The sequence below is a fragment of the Natator depressus genome, chromosome 12 (assembly GCF_965152275.1).
Source record: "Natator depressus isolate rNatDep1 chromosome 12, rNatDep2.hap1, whole genome shotgun sequence".
In the NCBI taxonomy this organism is placed as follows: Eukaryota; Metazoa; Chordata; order Testudines; family Cheloniidae; genus Natator; species Natator depressus.
In genome coordinates this window covers 18,472,049-18,495,690 of record NC_134245.1, presented here as the reverse complement: position 1 = coordinate 18,495,690, position 23,642 = coordinate 18,472,049, and the positions used below count along the sequence as shown (strand labels likewise).

The 23,642-nt window shown below is 43.8% G+C and overlaps 1 protein-coding gene across 1 annotated transcript in view; it reads right to left on the bottom strand.

Moving 5' to 3' along the window:
- LOC141996546 (ATP-binding cassette sub-family C member 12-like) overlaps positions 1-23,642 on the bottom strand; it is a 106,960-nt gene that overhangs the window by 40,270 nt on the left and 43,048 nt on the right. The window contains exons 14-15 of the mRNA XM_074968658.1: positions 23,069-23,141; positions 8,461-8,664 (exon numbers count right to left, since the gene is read on the bottom strand). Of these exons, the coding sequence (XP_074824759.1) occupies positions 8,461-8,664; positions 23,069-23,141 (277 nt within the window). The remainder of the gene's footprint in view (positions 1-8,460; positions 8,665-23,068; positions 23,142-23,642) is intronic.

Here is a 23,642-nt window from a genome sequence, read left to right as displayed (position 1 = left end):
GACCCTGGACTTCAGAAAAGCAGACTTTGACTCCCTTAGGGAACTGATGGGCAGGGCCGGTGCAACCACTATGTGAACTAGGCAGTCACCTAGGGCGCCAAGTGGTTGGGGGCGCCAAAAAGCAGTGCCCTGGCTCGGCCTTCTGGAGGCACCGGAGAGCCAGAGCGTCGGCTTGTAGGGGCGGTGAGCACCACCCATGGAAGAGCCGGTGTGGTGTGGGGGCTCCTGCAGGCTGCAGCAGAGGCATGCGGGCGGTGGCCCCCGTGCACCCCCCTGGCTCCACCTCACCACACTCGGGTTCTGTTGCTCCCAGGATTATGAGCTGCCACCACCACCGCCCCTCCCACTGCCTCAGCACTCTGCGGGGGAGGGGCTGTGTGCGTGGCAGCCCGGCGGCATGTTTTGCCTCCACGTGGAGCCAGCATCTGACCGGCAGGGGCATGGTAAGGGGAGTCCCAGCGGGGGGGCACTCAAGGACCAGGGGGAGGGTTGGATGGGTTGGGAGTTCAGGGGGGGGGCAGTGGAGAGGGGTCGGAGCAGTCAGGGGACAGGGATCGGGGGGGTTAGATGGGTCAGGAGTTCTGGGGGTCCTGTCAGGAGGCGGGAGTGGTTGGATGGGGCGTGGGAGTCCCAGGGGTCTGTCTGGGGGTGGGGGTGTAGATAAAGGTTGGAGCAGTCAGGGGACAGGTAGGGGGTAGGATCCTAGGGGGAAGTTAGGGTGGAGGGGTCTCAGGAGGGGGCAGTCAGGGGAAAAGGAACAGGGAGGCTTACGTAGGGGGTGGGGTTCTGGGGCGCAGTCAGGGGACAAGGAGCAGGGGGGCGGGGTTGGGAGTTAGGGGGTGGGAAGTGGGAGGGAGTGGATGAGGGCGGGGCCCTTCCCCTCGTCCTCTTTTTTGATTGTTGAAATATGGTAACCCTAGGCAACGGGGGAGCCGGGGGGCGCATGGGGGCTGGTGCCCACATGCATCCGCTGCAGCCTGCAGGAGCCCCCTGGGGGGGGTGCCAAGGCCACAGCCTGGGCAGGAGAGGAGGGGGACATGGCTGCTTCCTGCTAGCAGCGCCGCCGCCTTTGCAGGGCTGCTGTCCCCCTGCTCCACGCCGGCTCCTCCATGGCTGGGGCTCGCCGCCACCGCTGCAAGCAGGATGCTCTGGCTCTCCGGTGCCTCCAGAAGGCACCTCCTCCCTGTCGAGCTGCTGCAGCGGCCAAAGCTTGGCAAATCCAGTGAGTGGACTCGGGGCGAGGGCCGCCGGGGTGAGGTGGGGTGGGGATGGGAGGGCTCATGGGGGGGGGGGCTGTGCACCCTCCAGGGGAGTTTAGGGGGCGGGGAGGGGGGAACCTGGTCTGGGGAGCAGGCCCTGGGCACGGCTGACCCCTGGGCAGGCTGGCCCCTGGGGTCTATAAAGGCTCGTTGGGATTCCCCCCTCAATGAACCAATGTGGGGGGGGGCGCGCAAGGTGGAAGTTTCACCAAGAAAAATATCCTTGCACTGGCCCTGCTGATGGGCAGGATTCTCTGGAAGGCTAATATGAGGGGGAAAGGAGTCCAGGAAAGCTGACTGTATTTTAAAGAAGCCTTATTGAGGGCACAGGAACAACCCATCCCTATGTCCAGAAAGAATAGCAAATATGGCAGGCAACCAGCTTGGCTTAACAGTGAAATCTTCGGTGAGCTTAAACACAAAAAGGAATCTTACAAGAAGTGGAAACTCGGACAGATGACTAGGAAGGAGTATAAAAATATTGCTCAAGCATGCAGGGGTGTCATCAGGAAGGCCAAAACACAATTGGAGTTGCAGCTAGCAAGGGATGTGAAGGGTAACAAGAAGGGTTTCTACAGGTATGTTAGCAACAAGAAAAAGATCAGGGAAAGTATGGGACCCTTAATGAATGGGGGAGGCAACCTAGTGACAGGTGATGTGCAAAAAGCTGAAGTATTCAATGCTATTTTTGCCTAGGTCTTCACAGACAAGGTCAGCTCCCACACTGCTGTCCTAGGCAACACGGTATGGGGAGGAGGTGAGCAGCCCGCAGTGGTGAAAGAACAGGTTAAGGACTATTTAGAAAAGCTGGACATGCACAAGATCTAATGCATCCGAGGGTGCTGAGGGAATTGGCTGATGTGATTGCAGAGCCATTGGCCATTTGAAAACTCTTGGCGATCGGAGGAGGTCCTGGACGATTGGAAAAAAGCAAATATAATGCCCACCTTTAAAAAAGGGAAGAAGGACAACCCAGGGAACTACAGACCGGTCAGCCTCACCTCAGTCCCTGGAAAAATCATGGAGCAGGTCCTCGAGGAAACCATTTTGAAACACTGGGAGGAGAGGAAGGTGATCAGGAACAGTCAACATGGATTCACCAAGGGCAAGTCATGCCTGACGAACCTAATTGCTTTCTATGATGAGATAACTCACTCTGTGGATATGGGGAAAGCAGTGGAGTTGATATATCTTGACTTTAGCAAAGCTTTTGATACGGTCTCCCACAGTATTCTCGCCAGCAAGTTAAAGTATGGATTGGATGAATGGACTATAAGGTGGATAGAAAGCTGGCTAGATTGTCGGGCTCAAGAGGTAGTGATCAACGGCTCGATGTCTAATTGGCAGCTGGTATCAAGCAGAGTGCCCCAGGTGTCAGTCCTGGGGCCAGTTTTTTTCAACATCTTTATTAATGATCTGGATGACGGGATGGATTGCACTCTCAGCAAATTCACAAATGACACTAAACTAGAGGGAGAGGTAGATACGCTGGAGAGTAGGAGTAGGATCCAAAGTGCCCGAGACAAATTGGAGGATTGGGCCAAAAGAAATCTGATGAGGTTCAACAAGGACAAGTACAGAGTCCTGCACTTGGAATGGAAGAAACCCATGCACCGCTACAGGCTGGGGACCGACTGGCTAAGCAGCAGTTCTTCAGAAAAGGACCTGGGGATTACAGTGGATGAGAAGCTGGATATGAGTCAACAGCCCTTGTTGCCAAGAAGGCCAATGGTATATTGGGCTGCATTAGTAGGAGCATTGCCAGCAGATTGAGGGAAGTGATTATTCCACTCTATTTGGCACTGGTGAGGCCCCATCTGGAGTTTTGCATCCAGTTTTGGGCCCCCCACTACAGAAAGGATGTGGACGAATTGGAGAGAGTCCAGCGGAGGGCAATGAAAATGATCAGGGGGTTGGGGCACATGACTTACGAGGAGAGGCTGAGGGAACTTGGCTTGTTTAGACTGCAGAAGAGAAGAGTGAGGGAGGATTTGATAGCAGCCTTCAACTACCTGAAGGGGAGGTTCCAAAGAGGATGGAGCTCGGCTGTTCTCAGTGGTGGCAGATGACAGAACAAGGAGAAATGATCTCAAGTTGCAGTGGGGGAGGTCTAGGTTGGATATTAGGAAAACTATTTCACTAGGAGGGTGGTGAAGCACTGGAATGGGTTACCTAGGGAGGTGGTGGAATCTCCATCCTTAGAGGTTTTTAAGGCCTGGCTTGACAAAGCCCTGGCTGGGATGATTTAGTTGGTGTTGGTCCTGCTTTGAGCAGGGGGTTGAACTAGATGACCTCCTGAGGTCTCTTCCAACCCTAATGGTCTATGAGTCTATAAATGAGACCAGCTATATTAATATATTATTAAGGATGCCTGCTAAAATAAAAAGTGTTAAAAAAAAATAACCAAGCAAAGCAAAGGCTTCTACAGCAATGTCAAATTGGCTTAGGTATACATATGTAGGTTTTTCTCTTCTTGTTTTTCTACATTTCTATATATGTTGTTAAATGTTAAACACAAATAACAGGATGGGCAGAGTGGGCAAGTTAACATTGCTGTAGGAACCTTACATTTTGCATTTCCTGACTTTTTCTTTTTTTTTTTATCTGACCAACCTTAATGTTGCATTAATTTAGATTTTGACATTTACTACATGGTACGCTAATGTCTTCCATTAGTGTAGGACATTCTCCTCCAGCTTGTGCTTCAAGGCAGTTTAAAATGTTGCTTCTGTGCCACCTGCTGGTACATGGCTTTTATATTACTAGCCAAAAAAAAAAAGTGAAAAATGAAATGGGTGTATTAGATCAAACAAAAAAACAACTGCTGAGACATACTTGCCATTAGGAACTATGAGAAATGCATTTAAGTGTAAAGGCTCTAATGCTGAACAAGGTCATCTGTGCTTTAAGATTTATTGAAAATTATGACTTTCAAAAGGGAGACATTTTCCTACTTTGTTATTGGAAGAGGGAAGGGCTTGAAGCACAGTACTTTAGACTGCAGAGAGATGTCTGCTCAAACACAAGCCTTTGTACTGTATGTCTGGTAAGCCTGGAGATGGAGCTGGGAGGGAAAAGTTTTCCTGCCCTGCAAAAAAACAATTTAAGGTTTCAAATGCCTATTCTTTTCTGCATTGGGACAAACCCAAGAGCTTTTGAAGTTTTGTGCCTGTTTCCAGAACACCCATTAGCAAGGGCTCTCAGTGGGGACATGGGAGATCCAGGTTCAGAGCCCTTCGATGTGCTCTTCTTTTTGGCCTGGTGGCTGGATGCTCAAAATCGGCTGCCAAGAGATCTGCTTCAACCCTCCATCCCAGCGGAAACTTTTCTCCATTTGTTTCACAGATATTATGGAGCACACAGCAGGCAGCAATAACAATATTGCTTTAATTGAGGCCTAATCTAGTAAGCAAACAATGCCAGTGACCTTTTAAACGTCCAAAGACACATTCCACCACCATTCTCCACTTGCTCAGCCTATGGTTGAACCAGTCCTTACTGCTGTCTAGGCTGCTTGTGTATGGCTTCATGGGCCATGGGAGCAAGAGGTAGGCAGGGTCTCCCAGGATCACGATTGGCCTTTCTTTCCAGATTGCAAAATAACCACTGGTGGTGATGAAAGTCCCTGCTTGCAGCTTTCTGAACAGACCGGAGTTCCTAAAGATGCGCATGTTATGCACCTTTCCCAACCATCCCATGTTAATGTTGGTGAAATGGCCCCTGTGATCCTCCAGTGCTTGCAACACCATTGAGAGGTACCCCTTTCAGTTTATTTACTCTTTGGCAAGGTGGTCTGTTGCCAAAATAGGAATATGCGTTCCATCTATCACCTCACTGCAGTTAGGGAACCCTTACATGGCAAAACCATCCACTATGTCCTGCACATTTCCCAGAGTCACTACCCTTCTTAGCAGAAGTCTGTTGATGTCCCTGAAAACTTGGATCACAACAGATCCCCCGGTAGATTTACCCACTCCAAATTGATGCCCCACTGACCGGTAGCAGTCTGGCATTGCAAGCTTCCACAGAGCTATCACCACTCGCTTCTCTGCTGTCAGAGCAACTCTCATTTTAGTATTGCTGCACTTCAGGGCTAGGGAGAGCTCTTCACACAGTTCCTGGAAAGTGGCCTTATGTCTTCGAAAGTTCTGCAACCATTGCTCATTATCCCATAGCTGCACAACGATGCCGTCCCACCAGTCAGTGCTTGTTTCCTGGGCCCAGAAACGGCACTCAACCATGTCAAGGATGCGTGACTGTCGCCAGCAACTGTGAATTGCTCCACTCTGTGTCTTCCAGCAGGGCTGCTTGCGTGGCATCACATTGTTCTGTACGGCAACTCCTGTATCAGCTGTGTAAATACTGCAGGATAAGGCGCAAGGTGTTTGCAATGCTCACAACAACAGTGTACAGCTGAGGGGGATCCATGCTTATTGTGCTATGGCATCCATGCAGGTAACCCAGGCTTATGGAAAAAAGTGTGAAAAAGGCTTTGTTGTTTGCTGTTGATTTCAAAGAGGGAGGGCAGGAGGTAAGTGCATCATGGGAGGCTAACGCCATGTTCCCATAACCACCCACGCCAATGTTTTGGTCCCATAAGGCATTGCTAGCCCAACCCAAAATTCCACTCTGCTACATGCACTGTGGGATAGCTACCCACAGTGAAGTGCTCCATGTGTTGATACAAGCCCTGCTAGTGAGGATGCACTCCGCTGACACAATGAGCATAGTGTGGAAGTGCAAGATTGACTTGCTTAAATCGGAGGCTCGATGTCAACTTACATGAAGTCAAATTAACTCCGTAGTGTAGACATGGCCTTTGGCTATGTCTGTGCAGCCTACAGAAGCTAATCTCCCAGCCTGAGCTGAACAGACTTGGGCTTATGCTACTGTGCTAAAAATAACTGTAGATTGTTGCAGTTTGGGCTCTGAAGACTCCAGAGTGCGGAATAAGTAGGCTTCGGAGCCTGAGCTCCAGCCCGAGCTGCAATTTCAAAGTGCTGTCTACATAACTAGTGACAGTGTTAGCATAAGCCCCACAATGCCAAGTCTGTCAGCTTGGAATGGGAGGCATGCTGCCATATGCTGTATAGACAAACCCTTAAAGGGAGCCTAGAAAACAAGTGGAGGAGGACACCAAGTGGAAAGAACATTTTGTTTTGGGGGGACTTTGGACTTTTGTAAGCTGGTTTGTGACTTGTCTGTAGACCTAAGCCACATTTCCAGCATTGACCTTTGTGTGGAGGGCTGAGGAGCCCTACCCTGGGGAAGGAACTGAGGTGGAGAGAGTCTGCAGCAGCACCATATTTGGCCCACAATAGCTTCTCTGGGTTGACCACAACCCTGTTACAGTGTGTCGCTATTGTTGTGACCAGAAATTCAATCCTGGACCTGAGAAATCTTCTCACTGAAAGGATTGGTTTTGATGACTCAACATGTTCTGTCAAAAAAATCAGTCAAATTCCTCAACAGCTGTAGAGGTTGAGATTAAATTTAGGGAACAAAGGAAATAGCGAGCTAGATCTGGTTGAGGGAGCACAGGGGCTCAAAGGAAGAGAATATAAGCAAAGGAAACTATTTTAACATGTCTGAGCAATGGAAGGGACCCACCCAGGAAAGGGGACTGGTGAGCATTCTCTTTGCTTTTAGGACCTGGTTTTTCTGAGCACCCAGTGCTCCATTTGAAGTGAGTATACTGTACGTATACTGCTTCTGAAAAATCAAGATGCTAGTGTCTCGGACGCTATTGCTATATGCAATGGTACTAGTATTCTGACACTTGGGGAAAAATCAATGTCACAGACATAGGGCCTGATCTGAGGTCAATGGAAAGACTCCCGGTGGCTTCCATGCACTTTGGATCAAGTCCATGGAAACTGCTGCACAGTTATGTTTCAACTTTAAGTTTTTTAGCTTCTGGCTCATTCATGCTGATTTACAGCTTAACTTTCCCCTGCAGTTCTTGTACATGGGCACTATATATACCATGAAAGTGTAAGTTCCAAATATAGGATATTGGGGTTAGTTTTCAATGGCTATTAACTTAATGCAACAAACAGTCAACTGAAAGGCAGAGGCTATTTAATGCTTTTTCCATTGTTATAAGTTACTCATGCTAATCTCCAGTGGGAAACTAGAGCGCCCAATAAACTAACTACCAATATCCTATATTTTATTATGATGATTTTTCCCATAAGGTAGCTCAAACTATATAAAGTGACTAAAGATGGCTCCCTATGTCCAATGCTAACAAGTGTGAAATGAAGAACTGGAGGCAGTTGATTAAATTGTCCTCGCTCCTAGAATGTTCTCCAGAAATGGAAACTGAAGTGGAGTCTAAAAAAGAAACATCTATATAACTACTCCCATCATCATAGTACTTGAGTATCTTGCACGTATTTCTTCAGGTTCAAATTATTATTTTAATTTTTAGAGAAGGCCAAAACTATAAACATACAGGAATTTCGTCTTATTGATAGCAACAGTTGAATTATTTAACCTTCAGAAAAGGAAACTAACTGTGAGAGACTACTTAATTACCTATGAAAGCATCTGTATCCCCAGATTTTAGAGACATTTAAACACCAGTTAATTGTTTCCTACAGTCAGTGTCCTATGTATTCTGCCATTCCACGGCTGCAGAATTCACCATGGAATGCACTCCCTGCTTCAGAATCTAAGCTTTAATTTAAAAAAAAAAATCCAATCCTTTTGATTGCAAAGAAAACCTTGAAATTATGTAAAGAATGTAAACCCGTGCAGAGTTGTCTTCATGAGTCCAGACAACCTGAAATAATAACTCTAAGCCGTATTCATCTCATTAAGGTATTAACCATGAAACCTAAAGATGACATTTAAAATGACTTAACTATTTCACTGATGATCTTTATAGCAGACCTGACTAAGGTCATTCAAGAAGTCTGTGTTAGAGCCTGAACTTAGCACCCAGACCTAAACTTTAATTATCAGGCTGTCCCACATTCTCCTTTTATGTTCTATTCCCGTAACAGAACACTTACCATACAATCTCCAACATACTAAAAATAGAAATAAATTGTCTCCTCTATTAAGTACAGTTTTGCTTACATTGTTTTGTTTGTGGTATTAATATTATTTTACATGTATACTTATACATACATATGCTTCAAATATACTTCACATTTATAATTATTGCATTAATAATATTAGTAGTTTTAATTACCTGTAGTTGATGAGTTACAAGAACTACTGTTTTTTCTTTAAGGGCCTCTTTTATGCATTTCTCAAAAATGTATTTTCCAACATGTGCATCGACTGCTGATAGGGGGTCGTCCAACAAGTAAATGTCTCTATTGGCATAAACAGCACGAGCTAAGCTGATTCTTTGCTTCTGGCCTCCAGAGAGGTTGAGACCTCTTTCACCTATCTTTAAATGGGAAAAGATCACTGCATGAGTGTATTGGTAATAATTCATTTGATTTTTTATCTATACATATAATAATAGGTGCTCTGCCTATGGTAAAGGTTGCACAAAACTTTGCATTATAAGACCCTGTTTTCAGTTGCTTATAACTTTGCCAAGTCAGGTGAGCTAAGAGCAGGAAAGAAGGCAGGATCTAGGGAGGAGGGGCTATAGAACTAGACGGGAACAGGGAGAGGCTGGCAGGGACAGGGTCAGAAGGATCTCTAACCATTAGAGATCAATCTCCTACAGAAACTGGAATTGAACCCATTATTTCTGAGTCTCAAAATTCCCTTGCTGTCTAGTAAATAGCTGTAAAATCACTGGCAAAGTGTGTCTATCCCTTCTAGTGGCAGGTCCACCTAGAAGATAACCGCTTTCTGCTGCTATCAGTTACTCTATTAACTCAAGTCATAGAGGACTGTGCTGCAGATCTAAAGATCCAAACAATACTGAACCACAGGGATGGGCACAGGCTCAATATGGTTCCATATGATTAACTATTTACTGTTTCTTTAAAAACTTAAACACTGAAACTTAGGAAACTAAATCTAAAAACGCAATTAAAAGAATGTGAAAGTTGCAAAGTCAACCCCTCAAAAGATAGGGAATGCCAGAATTCAGGTTGCTTGTGCAATCTTTGTTCATCCTCCTTGTGCACATGCTTCATGATCGTCTTTAACTACATGATCACATCCTATTTCTTCCACAGGACCTCTGCCTAACTTCTTGATTTCCCCCGCCGCTGCTGTCTGTAGGATTCCTGCTTCATTTGTTGCAGTTCTCGGAAGGTGTGTAATTAATGAGAAAGGATTGTCTTGTGGTTAAAGCAGCTAAATACCATCCTGGAAAATTTTATTCTATCCCTGCCTCTGCCACAGATTTCCTATGTGATGAAAGGCAGGTCATGTAAATGAAAATTTTAACAGGTGATCACTGTGTTCCTATATTCTCAGTACCCAATGTGAGACTTCTGTTATCTGATTTGCAAAAGTGCTGAATGCTCACCACTACAACTAACGTCAATGGGAGCTCTGCTCTGAACATATAAAGTACCATTAAATTCTAAGCATTCTGAAAAATCAGACCCTAAGTTTTTCAAATTGAACCCAAAATCAGTTGACACCCGGTCTTCTAAGACCTTTGCATGCAGAAATTCTATAGACCTCAAAAGTAGTTCTGTACACAGATGGCATGTAAGTTCAGATCCATAAGTAGCAGCTGACTTGTTCTTTAGTTCTGAAAAAGGGATCAGACTCTTCCAACAAGTTTTTGGTTAATATTATTCAAATTGCTGTGCTAGTTATTGTTACAGCAGAGCTAATTAAAAATCTAACCTCACTGCAACAAAATATCAATATGCTATAAAAAGAACAAATAGCCTTTAAAGGGGGTAATTGTGGGTTCACTCCCCCTAAAGCCCAGTGCCTCCAAACTTCCTGCTGTGCCAAACAGCTTGAAGCCAACCAGAAAGTGAGTCACTGATTGAAAGACACAACTGAGCCTTAAGTTGGAATATGCTTTATGTTCCTAGTCAAGTTTTCAATAAAAAATTAAACTAACAAGCTGGCCAAGCCATGAGGAAAGCATTGTTAAATCAAATGATCGCAGCACCCTTAACATTAGGTTGCATTATTTAATGTCCGCTCAGAGAGGCATGTAGTATGACCAAGTATAAAACAGATAATAAAAAGGGCAGCTTTAAATGAGTTTAGCATAGCATCCACTTCATTCTCACCAGCTTGTTGAGATAAAAGAGTTGAGGGAAAGATGAAAGACATAGGCCTGGTCAACACTATGGGGTTAGGTTGAATTTAGCTGTGTTAGGTTGATTTTAAAATGAATGCATCCACACAACCAACCCCGTTCCCTTGACTTAAAGGGCTCTTAAAATCGATTTCTGTACTCCTCCCCGGTGAGGGGAATAGTGCTAAAATCAACCTTGCTGGTCAAATTTGGGGTAGTGCAGATGCAAATCGATGGTATTGGCCTCCGGAAGCTATCCCAGAGTGCTCCATTGTGACTGCTCTGGACAGCACTTTGAACTCTGATGCACTAGCCAGGTACACAGGAAAAGCCCCGGGAACTTTTGAATTTCATTTCCTGTTTGGTCAGCGTGGCGAACTCGGCAGCGCAGGTGACGATGCAGTCCCCCCAGAATCGCAAACAAGCTCCAGCATGGGCTGAAAGGGAGACACTGGATCTGATTGCTGTATCGGGAGAAGCATCTCTGCAGGCAGAACTCCAATCAAAAAGAAGAAATGCAAATATATTTGCCAAAATCTCACAGGGCATGTTGGAGAGAGGCTACAACAGGGACACACAGCAGTGCCGCGTGAAAGTTAAGGAGCTGAGGCAAGCCTACCAAAAGACAAAGGAGGCAAATGGTCACTCCGGGTCAGAGCCCCATACATGCCGCTTCTATGATCAGCTGCTGGCATTCTAGGAGGGGACCCTACCACTACCCCACCACTGTCCATGGACACCTGCAAGGGGGGAGTCTCACGCAATAGGGAGGAGGATTTTGTGGATGAGGAAGAGGGGGAGGAGGAGAATGCGCAGCAGGCAAGCGGTGAATCCGTTCTCCCCAGCAGCCAGGACCTTTTCATCACCCTAGAGCCAATACCCTCCGAAGGCGGGATCCCTGACCCTGAAGCTGGAGAAGGCACCTCTGGTGAGTGCACATTCGTAACTATAGTACAGGGTTTAAAAGCAATTGTGTTTAATGTTTGATTTGCCCTGAAGAATTGGGATGCGTTCGCGGCCAGTACAGCTACTAGAAAAGTCTGTTCACATATCCGGGGGTGGAGCGGGAATCCTCCAGGGACATCTCCACGAAGCTTTCCTGGAGGTACACTGAAAGTATTCTGGAATCATTGCAGCACAAAGCATGGCAGCGAATGGTCCTGAGTTTTGGTCACATTCAAGCAACATTCGGTCTATATCTTTCTGTGTTAGCCTGAGGAGAGTGATATCGTTCATGGTCATCTAGTTGAAATAGGGGGATTTTTGTAAGGGAACAGTAAAAGGACCCCGTTCATGCTGGGCTGTTTGCGCTTGGTTAAAAGGGATCATCCCGGAGAATAGCCATGCGGTGGGGTGGGATGAAGTGTGTGCTGCACATCCACCCAAAAATCGCAGTCCCTCCTTTTAAATGTGAAATCCAACCCGTTGCTTGCTATGGGAAAGGATGGTGTTGCAGTTTGAAACCATTCCAACATGTTATGCGTAAGAAGCCAACCCCGCATACCCTTTGCCTTACCATGACTGACTGCCTGGAAACCGAATTCTGTTGTCCAGCTGTGTGTGATGTGTCACCATACCAGCAGGCTCTCAATATAAAAGACAGAGTGCAACCTTGTACCTAAAGCACATGTGCTGCCTGCTGTGAATTGCTTGATTTCACTGTGAAAAAGTCTCCCTTTTGTTCTCAGAAATGTATCGTCTTAAATTTTTACTCTCCCTTTTTATCTCCCGCCAGGTGCAAATGTTTCTAGGCTCCCCCTATCATCTCCATCCCTGAGGTTATTGTAGATTAGAACGTGAAAAAATGCACTCACAATGACATGTTTTCTGAGCTGATGCAGTCCTCCTGCACTGATAGGGTACAGCTGAATGCATGGAGGCATTCAGTGTTAGAGGCTAGGAAAGCATTAAGTGAGCGCGAACAGCAGAGGCAGGATCGTGAAGAGCGGAGGCAGGAGGCGATGCTAAGGCTAATGGGGGAGCAAACGGACATGATGAAGCATCTGGTGCAGCTGCAGGAAAGCCAACAAGAGCATAGACCCCTGCTGCATCCATTGTACAACTGCCTGACCTCCTCTCCAAGTTCCATATCCTCCTCACCCAGACGCCTGAGAACGCGGGCGGGCGGGCGGGGGGGAGGTTCCAGGCACCCAGCCACTCCACTCCAGAGGATGGCCCAAGCACCAGAAAGCTGTCATTCAAATAGTATGATTTCTAATGTGGCTATAATAAGCAATATGGCCTTGTCCTTCCCTCCTCTCCGCCCCCCCCCCAGGCTACCTTGTCAGTTATCTCCCTTTTTTTTTTTAATTAATAAAGAAAGAATGCATGGTTTCAAAACAATAGTTACTTTATTTCAAAGGGGGGAGGGTAGTTGGCTTACGGGGAATTAAAATCAACAAAGGGGCGAGTTTTCATCAAGGAGAAATATACACAGCTGTCACACCGAAGCCTGGCCAATCATAAAACTGGTTTTCAAAGCCTCTCTGATGCGCAGCGTGCCTTGCTGAGCTCTTCAAATCACGCTGGTGTCTGGCTGCTCATTTGTCTCAACCTCCCACCCCACCATAAACATCTTCCCCCTTACTCTCACAGATATTATGGAGCACACAGCAAGCAGCAATAACAATAGGAATGTTGGTTGCGCTGAGGTCTGACCTAGTCAGCAAACAGCGCCAGCAGGCTTTTAAACATCCAAAGGCACATTCTGCCACCATTCTGCACTTGCTCAGCCTATAGTTGAACTGCTCCTTACTACTGTCCAGGCTGCCTTTGTACGGCTTCATGAGCCATGGGAGCAAGGGTTAGTCTGGGTCCCCAAGGATAACTATTGGCATTTCAACATCCCCAATGGTAATTTTCTTGTCTGGGAAGTAAGTCCCTTCTTGCAGCTGCTTGAACAGCCCGGAGTTCCTAAAGACGTGAGCGTCATGCACCTTTCCCGGCCATCCTATGTTGATGTTGGTGAAATGTCCCTTGTGATCCACCATTGCTTGCAGCACCATTGAGAAGTACCCCTTGCGGTTTACGTACTGGTTGGCAAGGTGGTCCAGTGCCAAGATAGGGATATGCATTCTGTCTATCGCCCCACCACAGTTAGGGAACCCCATTGCAGCAAAGCCATCCACTATGACATACACATTTCCCAGAGTCACTACCCTTGCTAGCAGAAGGTGACTGATTGCATTGGCTACTTTGATCACAGCAGCCCCCACAGTAGATTTGCCCACTCCAAATTGATTCCCGATTGACCGGTAGCAGTCAGGCGTTGCAAGCTTTCACAGAGCTATTGCCACTCACTTCTCAACTGTGAGGGTTGCTCTCATCTTGCTATTCCTGTGCTTCAGGGCGGGGCAAAGCAACTCACAGAGTTCCAGGAAAGTAGCCTTTCGCATGCGAAAGCTTTGCAGCCACTGTGAATCATCCCATACCCGCAACACTATGCAGTCCCACCAGTCTGTGCTTTTTTGCCAGGCCCAGAATCAGTGTTCCACTGTATCAGTCAGCCCCGCTGCCACCATGATGTCCCAATTGCCACAGCATGTGCTTTCAGGAACTTCTGTGTCCATGTCCTCCTCGCAATCATCCTCGTGCTGGCATCTCTTAGCCTGGTTCTGCATATACTGCAGGATAATGCGCGAGGTGTTTACAATGCTCACAACAGCAGCGGTGAGCTGAGCGGGCTCCATGCTTGCCATGATATGGCATCTGCAGGAGAGCAGAGTTGCAGCGGAAGCGGTGGATGATGACGGATGTCACGAGAATAGATATTTATACAGAACGACGAGAGGACCTGTGAGGTGGATTCATGGCACCAGGAGAGCAGAGTTGCAGCAGAAGCGGTGGATGACAACAACATGGAGAAATTTGCTATTGAGACTGAGTTGATTTACAAGAGCAGGAGAGTAGAGTTGCATCGGAAGCAGTGGATGATGACCGTTAGCAGTCGTACTGCACTGTCTGCTGACAGCAGCACCCGGGACACAACAGCAGCGGTGACGGTGAGCTGAGCTGAGTAGGCTCCATGCTTGCCATGGTATGGCATCTGCACGGAAAAAAGGCGCAAAACGATTGTCTGCCGTTGCTTTCACAGAGGGAGGGGCGACTGACGACATGTACCCAAAACCACCCGCGACAATGTTTTTGCACCATCAGGCATTGGGAGCTTAACCCAGAATTCCAGTGGGTGGCAGAGACTGCGGGAACTGTGGGATAGCTACCCACAGTGCACTGCTCCGTAAGTCGATGCTATCCATGGTAGTGAGGACGGACTCCGCCAACTTAATGCGCTTAGTGTGGACACACGCAATTGACTGTATAAATCGACTTCTATAGAATCTACCTAATTTTGTAGTGTAGACATACCCATAGAAAGGGTAAGAAGAGGGCTAGTAGCCCTAAAAAGGGAAGACCAAACATCAAAGATTTACAACCTATCCTGAAAAATGATCCCTCACTCTCACAGATCTTGGGAGACAGACCAGTCCTCGCTTACAGACAGGCCCCCAACCTGAAGCAAATACCACAACCACACAACAAAAACACCAACCCAGGAACCTATCCTTGCAACAAAGCCCGATGCCAACTCTGTCCACATATTTATTCAAGTGACACCATCATAGGACATAATCACATTAGCCACATCATCGGGGCTCGTTCACCTGCACATCTACCAATGTGATATATGCCATCATGTGCCAGCAATGCCCCTCTGCCATGTACATTAGCCAAACTGGACAGTCTCTATGCAAAAGAATAAATGGACACAAATCTGACATCAGGAATCATAACATTCAAAAACTGGTAGGAGAACACTTCAACCTCTCTGGCCACTCAGTAAAAGATTTAACGGTGGCAATTTTGCAACAGAAAAGCTTCAAAAACAGACTCCAACGAGAAACTGCTGAGCTTGAATTAATATGCAAACTAGATACCATTAACCTGGGTTTGAATAGAGACTGGGAGTGGCTGGGTCATTACATATATTGAATCTCCACGCTGGATTTTAGCATTGAGAGGGAAGAAAACAAAGTAAGAAAGGATACAGCCATGGGTAGAAGAATGTACTTAAGGAGGAAGGGCAGTGTGGATACCAGTCTAATAGGTTATACTGGCTGTAGAATGACCGTGCCTAATAGGATACAGAATGTGAGTGAGGCCAAACAGCAAAAATTAAGATGTTTGTACACCAATGCGAGGAGCCTAGGTAACAAAATGGAGGAACTAGAGCTACTGGTGCAGGAAGTGAAACCAGATATTATAGGGATAACAGAAACATGGTGGAATAGTAGTCATGACTGGATTACAGGTATTGAAGGGTATGTGCTGTTTAGGAAAGACCGAAATAAAGGTAAAGATGGTGGAGTAGCATTGTCTATCAATGATGAGGTAGAATGTAAAGAAATAAGAAGAGATGGTATGGCTAAGACAGAGTCCATCTGGGCAAAAATTGCATTGGTGAAGAAAACTATTAGAGCCTCCCCTGGGATAGTGCTTGGGGTGTGCTATAGACCGCTGGGATCTAATTTGGATCTGGATAGAGCCCTTTTTAATGTTTTTAATAAAGTAAATACTAATGGAAACTGTGTGATCATGGGAGACTTTAACTTCCCAGATATAGACTGGAGGACGAGTGCTAGTAATAATAATAGGGCTCAGATTTTCCGAGATGCGACAGCTGATGGATTCCCTCATCAAGTAGTTGCTGAACCGACTAGAGGGGATGCCATTTTAGATTTGGTTTTGGTGAGTAGTGAGGACCTCATAGAAGAAATGGTTGTAGGGGATAGTCTTGGCTCAAGTGATCATGAGCTAATTCAGTTCAAACTGAACAGAAGGATTAACAAAAATAAATCTGCAACTAGGGTTTTTGATTTCAAAAGGGCTGACTTTCAAAAATGAAGGAAATTAGTTAGGGAAGTGGATTGGACTGAAGAACTTATGGATCTAAAGGTAGAGGAGGCCTGGGATTACTTTAAATCAAAGCTGCAGAAGCTATCGGAAGCCTGCATCCCAAGAAAGGGGAAAAAATTCATAGGCAGGAGTTGTAGACCAAGCTGGATGAGCAAGCATCTCAGAGAGGTGATTAAGAAAAAGCAGAAAGCATACAGGGAGTGGAAGATGGGAGGGATCAGCAAGGAAAGTTACCTTATTGAGGTCAGAACATGAAGGGATAAAGTGAGACAGGCTAAAAGTCAAGTAGAGTTGGACCTTGCAAAGGGAATTAAAACCAATAGTAAAAGGTTCTATAGCCATATAAATAAGAAGAAAACAAAGAAAGAAGAAGTGGGACCGCTAAACACTGAGGATGGAGTGGAGGTCAAGGATAATCTAGGCATGGCCCAATATCTAAACAAATACTTTGCCTCAGTCTTTAATAAGGCTAAAGAGGATCTTCGGGATAATGGTAGCATGACAAATGGGAATGAGGATGTGGAGGTAGATATTACCATATCTGAGGTAGAAGCGAAACTCAAACAGCTTAATGGGACTAAATTGGGGGGCCCAGATAATCTTCATCCAAGAATATTAAAGGAATTGGCACATGAAATTGCAAGCCCATTAGCAAGAATTTTTAATGAATCTGTAAACTCAGGGATTGTACCATATGATTGGAGAATTGCTAACATAGTTCCTATTTTTAAGAAAGGGAAAAAAATGTGATCCGGGTAACTACAGGCCTGTTACTTTGACATCTGTAGTGTGCAAGGTCTTGGAAAAAATTTTGAAGGAGAAAGTAGTTAAGGACATTGAAGTTAATGGTAAATGGGACAAAATACAACGTGGTTTTACAAAAGGTAGATCATGCCAAACCAACCTGATCTCCTTCTTTGAGAAAGTAACAGATTTTTTAGACAAAGGAAACGCAGTGGATCTAATTTACCTAGATTTCAGTAAGGCGTTTGATACCATGCCACATGGGGAATTATTAGTTAAATTGGAAAAGATGAGGATCAATATGAAGATTGAAAGGTGGATAAGGAATTGGTTAAAGGGGAGAGTACAACGGGTCCTACTGAAAGGTGAACTGTCAGGCTGGAGGGAGGTTACCAGTGGAGTTCCTCAAGGATCAGTTTTGGGACCAATCTTATTTAATCTTTTTATTACTGACCTCGGCACAAAAAGTGGGAGTGTGCTAATAAAGTTTGCGGATGATACAAAGCTGGGAGGTATTGCCAATTTAGAGAAGGACCGGGATATCATACAGGAGGATCTGGATGACCTTGTAAACTGGAGTAATAGTAATAGGATGAAATTTAATAGCGAGACGTGTAAGGTTATGCATTTAGGGATTAATAACAAGAATTTTAGTTATAAGCTGGGGACGCATCAATTAGAAGTAACGGAGGAGGAGAAGGACCTTGGAGTATTGGTTGATCGTAGGATGACTATGAGCCGCCAATGTGATATGGCTGTGAAAAAAGCTAATGCGGTCTTGGGATGCATCAAGAGAGGTATTTCCAGTAGGGATAAGGAGGTTTTAGTACCGTTATACAAGCCACTGGTGAGACCTCGCCTGGAATACTGTGTGCAGTTCTGGTCTCCCATGTTTAAGAAGGATGAATTCAAACTGGAACAGGTACAGAGAAGGGCTACTAGGATGATCCGAGGAATGGAAAACTTGTCTTATGAAAGGAGACTCAAGGAGCTTGGTTTGTTTAGCCTAACTAAAAGAAGGTTGAGGGGAGATATGATTGCTCTCTCTAAATATATCAGAGGGATAAATACCAGAGAAGGAGAGGAATTATTTAAGCTCAGTACCAATGTGGGCACAAGAACAAATGGATATAAACTGGTCATTTGGAAGTTTAGACTTGAAATTAGATGAAGTTTTGGAATAGCCTTCCAAAGGAAGCAGTGGGGGCAAAAGATCTATCTGGCTTTAAGATTAAACTCGATAAGTTTTTGGAGGAGATGGTATGATGGGATAACATGATTTTGGTAATTAATTGATCTTTAAATATTCATGGTAAATAGGCCTAATGGCCTGTGATGGGATGTTAGATTGGGTAGGATCTGAGATACCCAGGAAAGAATTTTCTGTAGTATCTGGCAGGTGAATCTTGCCCATATGCTCAGGGTTTAGCTGATCGCTATATTTGGGGTCGGGAAGGAATTTTCCTCCAGGGCAGATTGGAAGGGGCCCTGGAGGTTTTTTGCCTTCTTCTGTAGCATGGGGCACAGGTCACTTGCTGGAGGATTCTCTGCTCCTTGAAGTCTTTAAACCACGATCTGAGGACTTCAATAGCTCAGACATAGATGAGAGGTTTTTCGCAGGAGTGGGTGGGTGAAATTCTGTGGTCTGCGTTGTGCAGGAGGTCAGACTAGATGATCATAATGGTCCCTTCTGACTTTAGTATCTATGAATCTATTTCCTTAGGTTAAGTATCCTTACACCTTCTTGTCAGCTGTCTAAATGGGCCATCTTGATTATCACTACAAAAGTTTTTTTTTCTCCTGCTGATAATAGCTCATCTTAACTAATTAGCCTCTCACTTCCAACTTTTCTGTATCTTACTATATGTTCCATTCTATGCATCCGATGAAGTGGGCTGTTGCCCACGAAAGCTGATGCTCTAATAAATTTGTTAGACTCTAAGGTGCCACAAGTACTCCTGTTCTTTTTGCAGATACAGACTAACATGGCTGCTCCTCTGAAACCAGTAAAATTATAATTACAGTTAAGGTAATTTTCTAGTAGAGATGGGCGTTACCTGGACTCAAGTGACCCTGAACCTTGTGAATTTCCCCATCGAAGCCAGATCTAAACTTCGTGGATTTGTACCCATTTCTACTTTCTAGTAACTTTAGTTCTCTGATCCTTCACCCTGTGAGGTCCAGGAATCGATTAAATGAAAATTCCTAGAAGGGTGGGTCATTCCTCTAGTGGAATGAATTATGACAGGAAGGAGCATTAAACTGATGAACCTCTCTGTGTAGTAGTCCAAAGGTACTACAGGACCATTTTATATGGAAAAAAATAACAGGAGGTTCTGATAAGAAATTGCAGAATAGTGTCTTAATTTTAAATAGTACCTTTCAAATGCAAGGTATATCAAAGCACTTTACAGTAATGGATCGGATACTGATAGTGCAGTGATTAGGCAATTATAACAAGTATTGTACACTTAATAATACCTCATACACAGTTTGAATCTGTTTCACTGACAGTTAGTTGGATCAGTAGAGTTACCTTTTACTTTTTAAAAGGTGCCAATGTTTTCTATAACTTCCACAGGGACAGCCACCAAATATGGAAAAAGGAATATGATTTAACACAATCTCAAGGTCCCCACCTTTAACAATACTCTAGCCTCAACACCACATGAGAGCATTAACGTTAGTGTTAACCCAAATCTTGATGTTGAATTTGAACCTATGCCTTTCTTAACCCTGAAATACAAGTGCAAGGTGCAATCATGTGAGTCCCACTAAGACGTACATTTAAGACATACATATAAAGAAACTTTCTACAGCAGCTTATAACAGAGATTTTTAAGGTGTCAAGAGGTTCAGAGCCTAAGAAGGAGGAGAAGGTGATTGAGGTCAGGTGGTACTGTTTCTGTTCCCTGATTGGATCACTTCAGTGACTAATCAGAACAGTGTAAACAGTGACTACTAAACTTATACAACTTGAAATTCATGCTGTTTGGCTAGTTGGTAAGTTGAGTTAGCTATATCTGTTGAACACACAATTCACAATTTGTGCATTTTTTGTAATATTTGCAGTTTGTATTTTGAATCTGCAGATAATACTGCAAACTGTAATTTGCAGACCAAGACAATTTTGACTAATTTCAAATAATGAATACATTTGAAAATTTCATGATCTGTTCCCAGATAGCAAGCAAACAATAAAAAATGCAAAATCCATCAGTTAAACTATTACAATTTTTTGATCATCAGTACTATCAGTATTAGTTTTATGGACCAAAACCAGAACAATTTAGAAAAGTGACTGATGAAAAAGAGATAAGGAGTGAAGCTTTCATTGCAAAAAGGAAATCTGTGTTATCTAAACCTTCTTTCTCAACTTCTCCAGGTTGGCAACCCCTTATTTGAAGTCAAGATTTTCATGAGCCCCTTGCATTTTTGATAAAAGTAAGTTTTATTTTTAAATATCAGCTATAAACTTGTATAATTTATTTGTGTATGTATTTCAGGAGGTTGACAGAGAATACTTGACCTTGAACTGTAATGGTGTATAGCAAGTAGGGATGAGAGATTTTCTTTGTTTTAGATTGTAATAAAATTTTCAATGCCTTGTGACCCTCCTAATTGCTTTCCATGACCCTCCTGGGTATTGCAACTCACCAGTTGAGAAATATTGATCTAAAAATTCCGGGTCAGAGACTCAGTTGCTGTAATTTGATATAGCTCCATTGACTTCATTTTACACCGTTGAGTCAGGAATCAGTTATAAATGACTGGCAAACAGTAATTACAGAGATTCACAGGAACATTGTCTCTGCAGTGAAACAGCTCAAGGAATACTACCATTCTCCCAAATCTGTTTCCAGAAGATAATGGCTTCTTTGTATATTTAAAGACCGGGAGCGAACTCTTCTATGTTCGTTCAGCTAGTATGTCTTTGTTTCCATGTCTGTGAGGACATGAACCCATTTTCCTTACAGGACTTGAGAGCTAGGTGCACAGTTATTTATGTACAACTTCATCTCCAGAGGATACTGTACAAGAGATATGTTACGAAAGGCTCTGAGTAGTAAATTCTCACCCATTTGGGGAACAATTTGTCACAAATGTGACCTGCAATTGATGAAGACAACATAAAAAGAAAGTCAAATTGGACTCTAAGGCCCACTAACAAATAATGCTTGACAGGATAGTTGACAAACAGTAATAGGTGAATTGTAATATTTCTGGGGCTATGGTGCCCTGAGAATGTGCTACAAAGAAGATATTTTTTAGCCTTGGTAACAGATCCAGTACAGGAAGTCTAGAAACCACCCAGACAAACTATTGAAAGTATTTGAAGAGGTGGGTGCTATTGCATTGAATTATAGATCTACTACAGTAGAAATTTGTAAAATAAATACATACAAGGAATTATCAGTCATCCTTTTTTCTGCTGGAGGATGCTTTTCAGGGTTATGTCAGCTGTGTTAAGAATGTTTATGTAAAACAGATATTAGTCCTATAACAAAACTTTGATTTTTTTCATTTAATAAAAAATAGATGTCACTTGGGTTTTTTTTCTTTTCTTTTCTTTAAGCAGCAGCATAACATTATTTTATGTCCATTAAGGCTTTCTTGAGGATTAGGGCCAGATTCAAATCCTGATGATCTGACGGTGAGTTTTTCAATTGACTTCAGCAGGCTTTAGTTTAGGCCACAAGATCAACACTTAGATAACATGGTTGATAGTTGAGAGTGCTCCTGACCCAGGTAGTAGGAATATGTGTGCACATACTGGTAGCAGATAGACTATCACTGCTGCCTATCACCCTGTATACTCTGTGGCAAACTGGATCTCTGGATTATGCAGAAGCACTCTGTTGTCACAGACTCAAAATTCTGTGGCAGCTTCATTTAAACATTAAAAATACAGGGTTTTATTTAAGCAAATATGAATAATACAAAGAATACAGTGGTCCCTGTATTTATTTTCATATTAAATTCATTTATTTTATGCTGGTCTGGATGAAAGAAGGCGGGAGATAAATCCATAATCTTTCCCTGTCCCCTTTGCTGTTTGTTTTCTGCTTTCATATGGGCCATAAAATTTGTGTGCTAGGAATATATGGGAATATGAGTATTGGAGGGTATTTTCTCTTTTGTGGTGTATAATACTTTTGTACTTGTTTTATATGTTGGCACCTAGAACTTGTTTGGTTTGTTATAAAAAAAATTGAAAAAGTTTAATAAAGAATAAAAATACTTTATGTTGCCCCCACATTTTCAGTTTTCAGTATGTTGCAGATTTTTGACTTGACAACACAGAACTACTTTGTAGAAGCTGTTGGGGGAAGCTGGATAGGGGCTTGGCAGTTGGATAGGGCTCAATTAGAATTTTTTTTTACTCCTAGGAGAGTGGAGCCATAAGCTTTGGGTTGTGGGATAATCACACTACCAGGATGTATTCAGCTTGTCTGCAATCTTAGAAAGATCACAGTGCATGGTTTACATTCAGTTCATATTTGTAAAATTTATTTTGTTCAACCATAGAACTACAAATATGAGGGGAGGGATAGCTCAGTGGTTTGAGCATTGGCCTGCTAAACCCAGGGTTGCGAGTTCAATCCTTGAGGGGGCCATTTAGGGATCTGGGGCAAAAATTGGGGATTGGTCCTGCTTTGAGCAGAGGGTTGGACTAGATGACCTCCTGAGGTCCCTTCCAACCCTGATATTCTATGATTTTTAAAAATATTTTGAAATCCCCTTTCTCTAAAACTTTTAAAAAAAAAAGATCAGAAAAAAAAATCTAGCCTGGGATTTAGTGTGGAATGTAAAAAAAAAAAATTGGGGGGGGATGTAAACTGGAGTGAAAGTGAGTTGAAAATTGGACAATATGGGACTCTGTTGTCAACTTTTTACTATGGAGAGTTTAACAGCTCTCCATAATATGTGCCAGTATTTTACTAGATTGCATAATGAGACTTACTTCAGTCAAATCTCCATAAGGAAGAGATTCCATATCTGACTTCAGACTGCACACATTGATTGCGTAATTGTACCTAAAGAATGAATGTTCAGCATTGTTTAATTCCTAAAAATTTTCTTCAGCACAAAATCTCATGTATTTTGAATTACCATAGTATCTTTGTTGCAAATATATCGATTTGAACCATAATAATTCAGTAACCATGATATAATTAGCCCTTCCCCCCTGTTTTCTGAGTGTACAAGTTACAGTTATATCATACTGTGACACAGTTGCCTTTGAAATTCTTATACAATATCATCATATGAGCAGATATACAGTGTTGCACTCTACAACCTCCAATTGAGACCAAGAGCATCAAATCTGCAATTCCAGCCTCACATACAAATCCAAAAATGTAGGAATTTGAGATTAGACTTTAATTTGGATTTCTCAGCACTGAATCACAGTTGCTTGCTATATGTTGAGCCTTTTGACCAACCAAATACTGAATCTGATTCTCATTTACATTAGAGATTTTTTACACCACTTTGTCAGTGTACAGAGGCCTTACTTCAGAGGTGGGCAAACTACG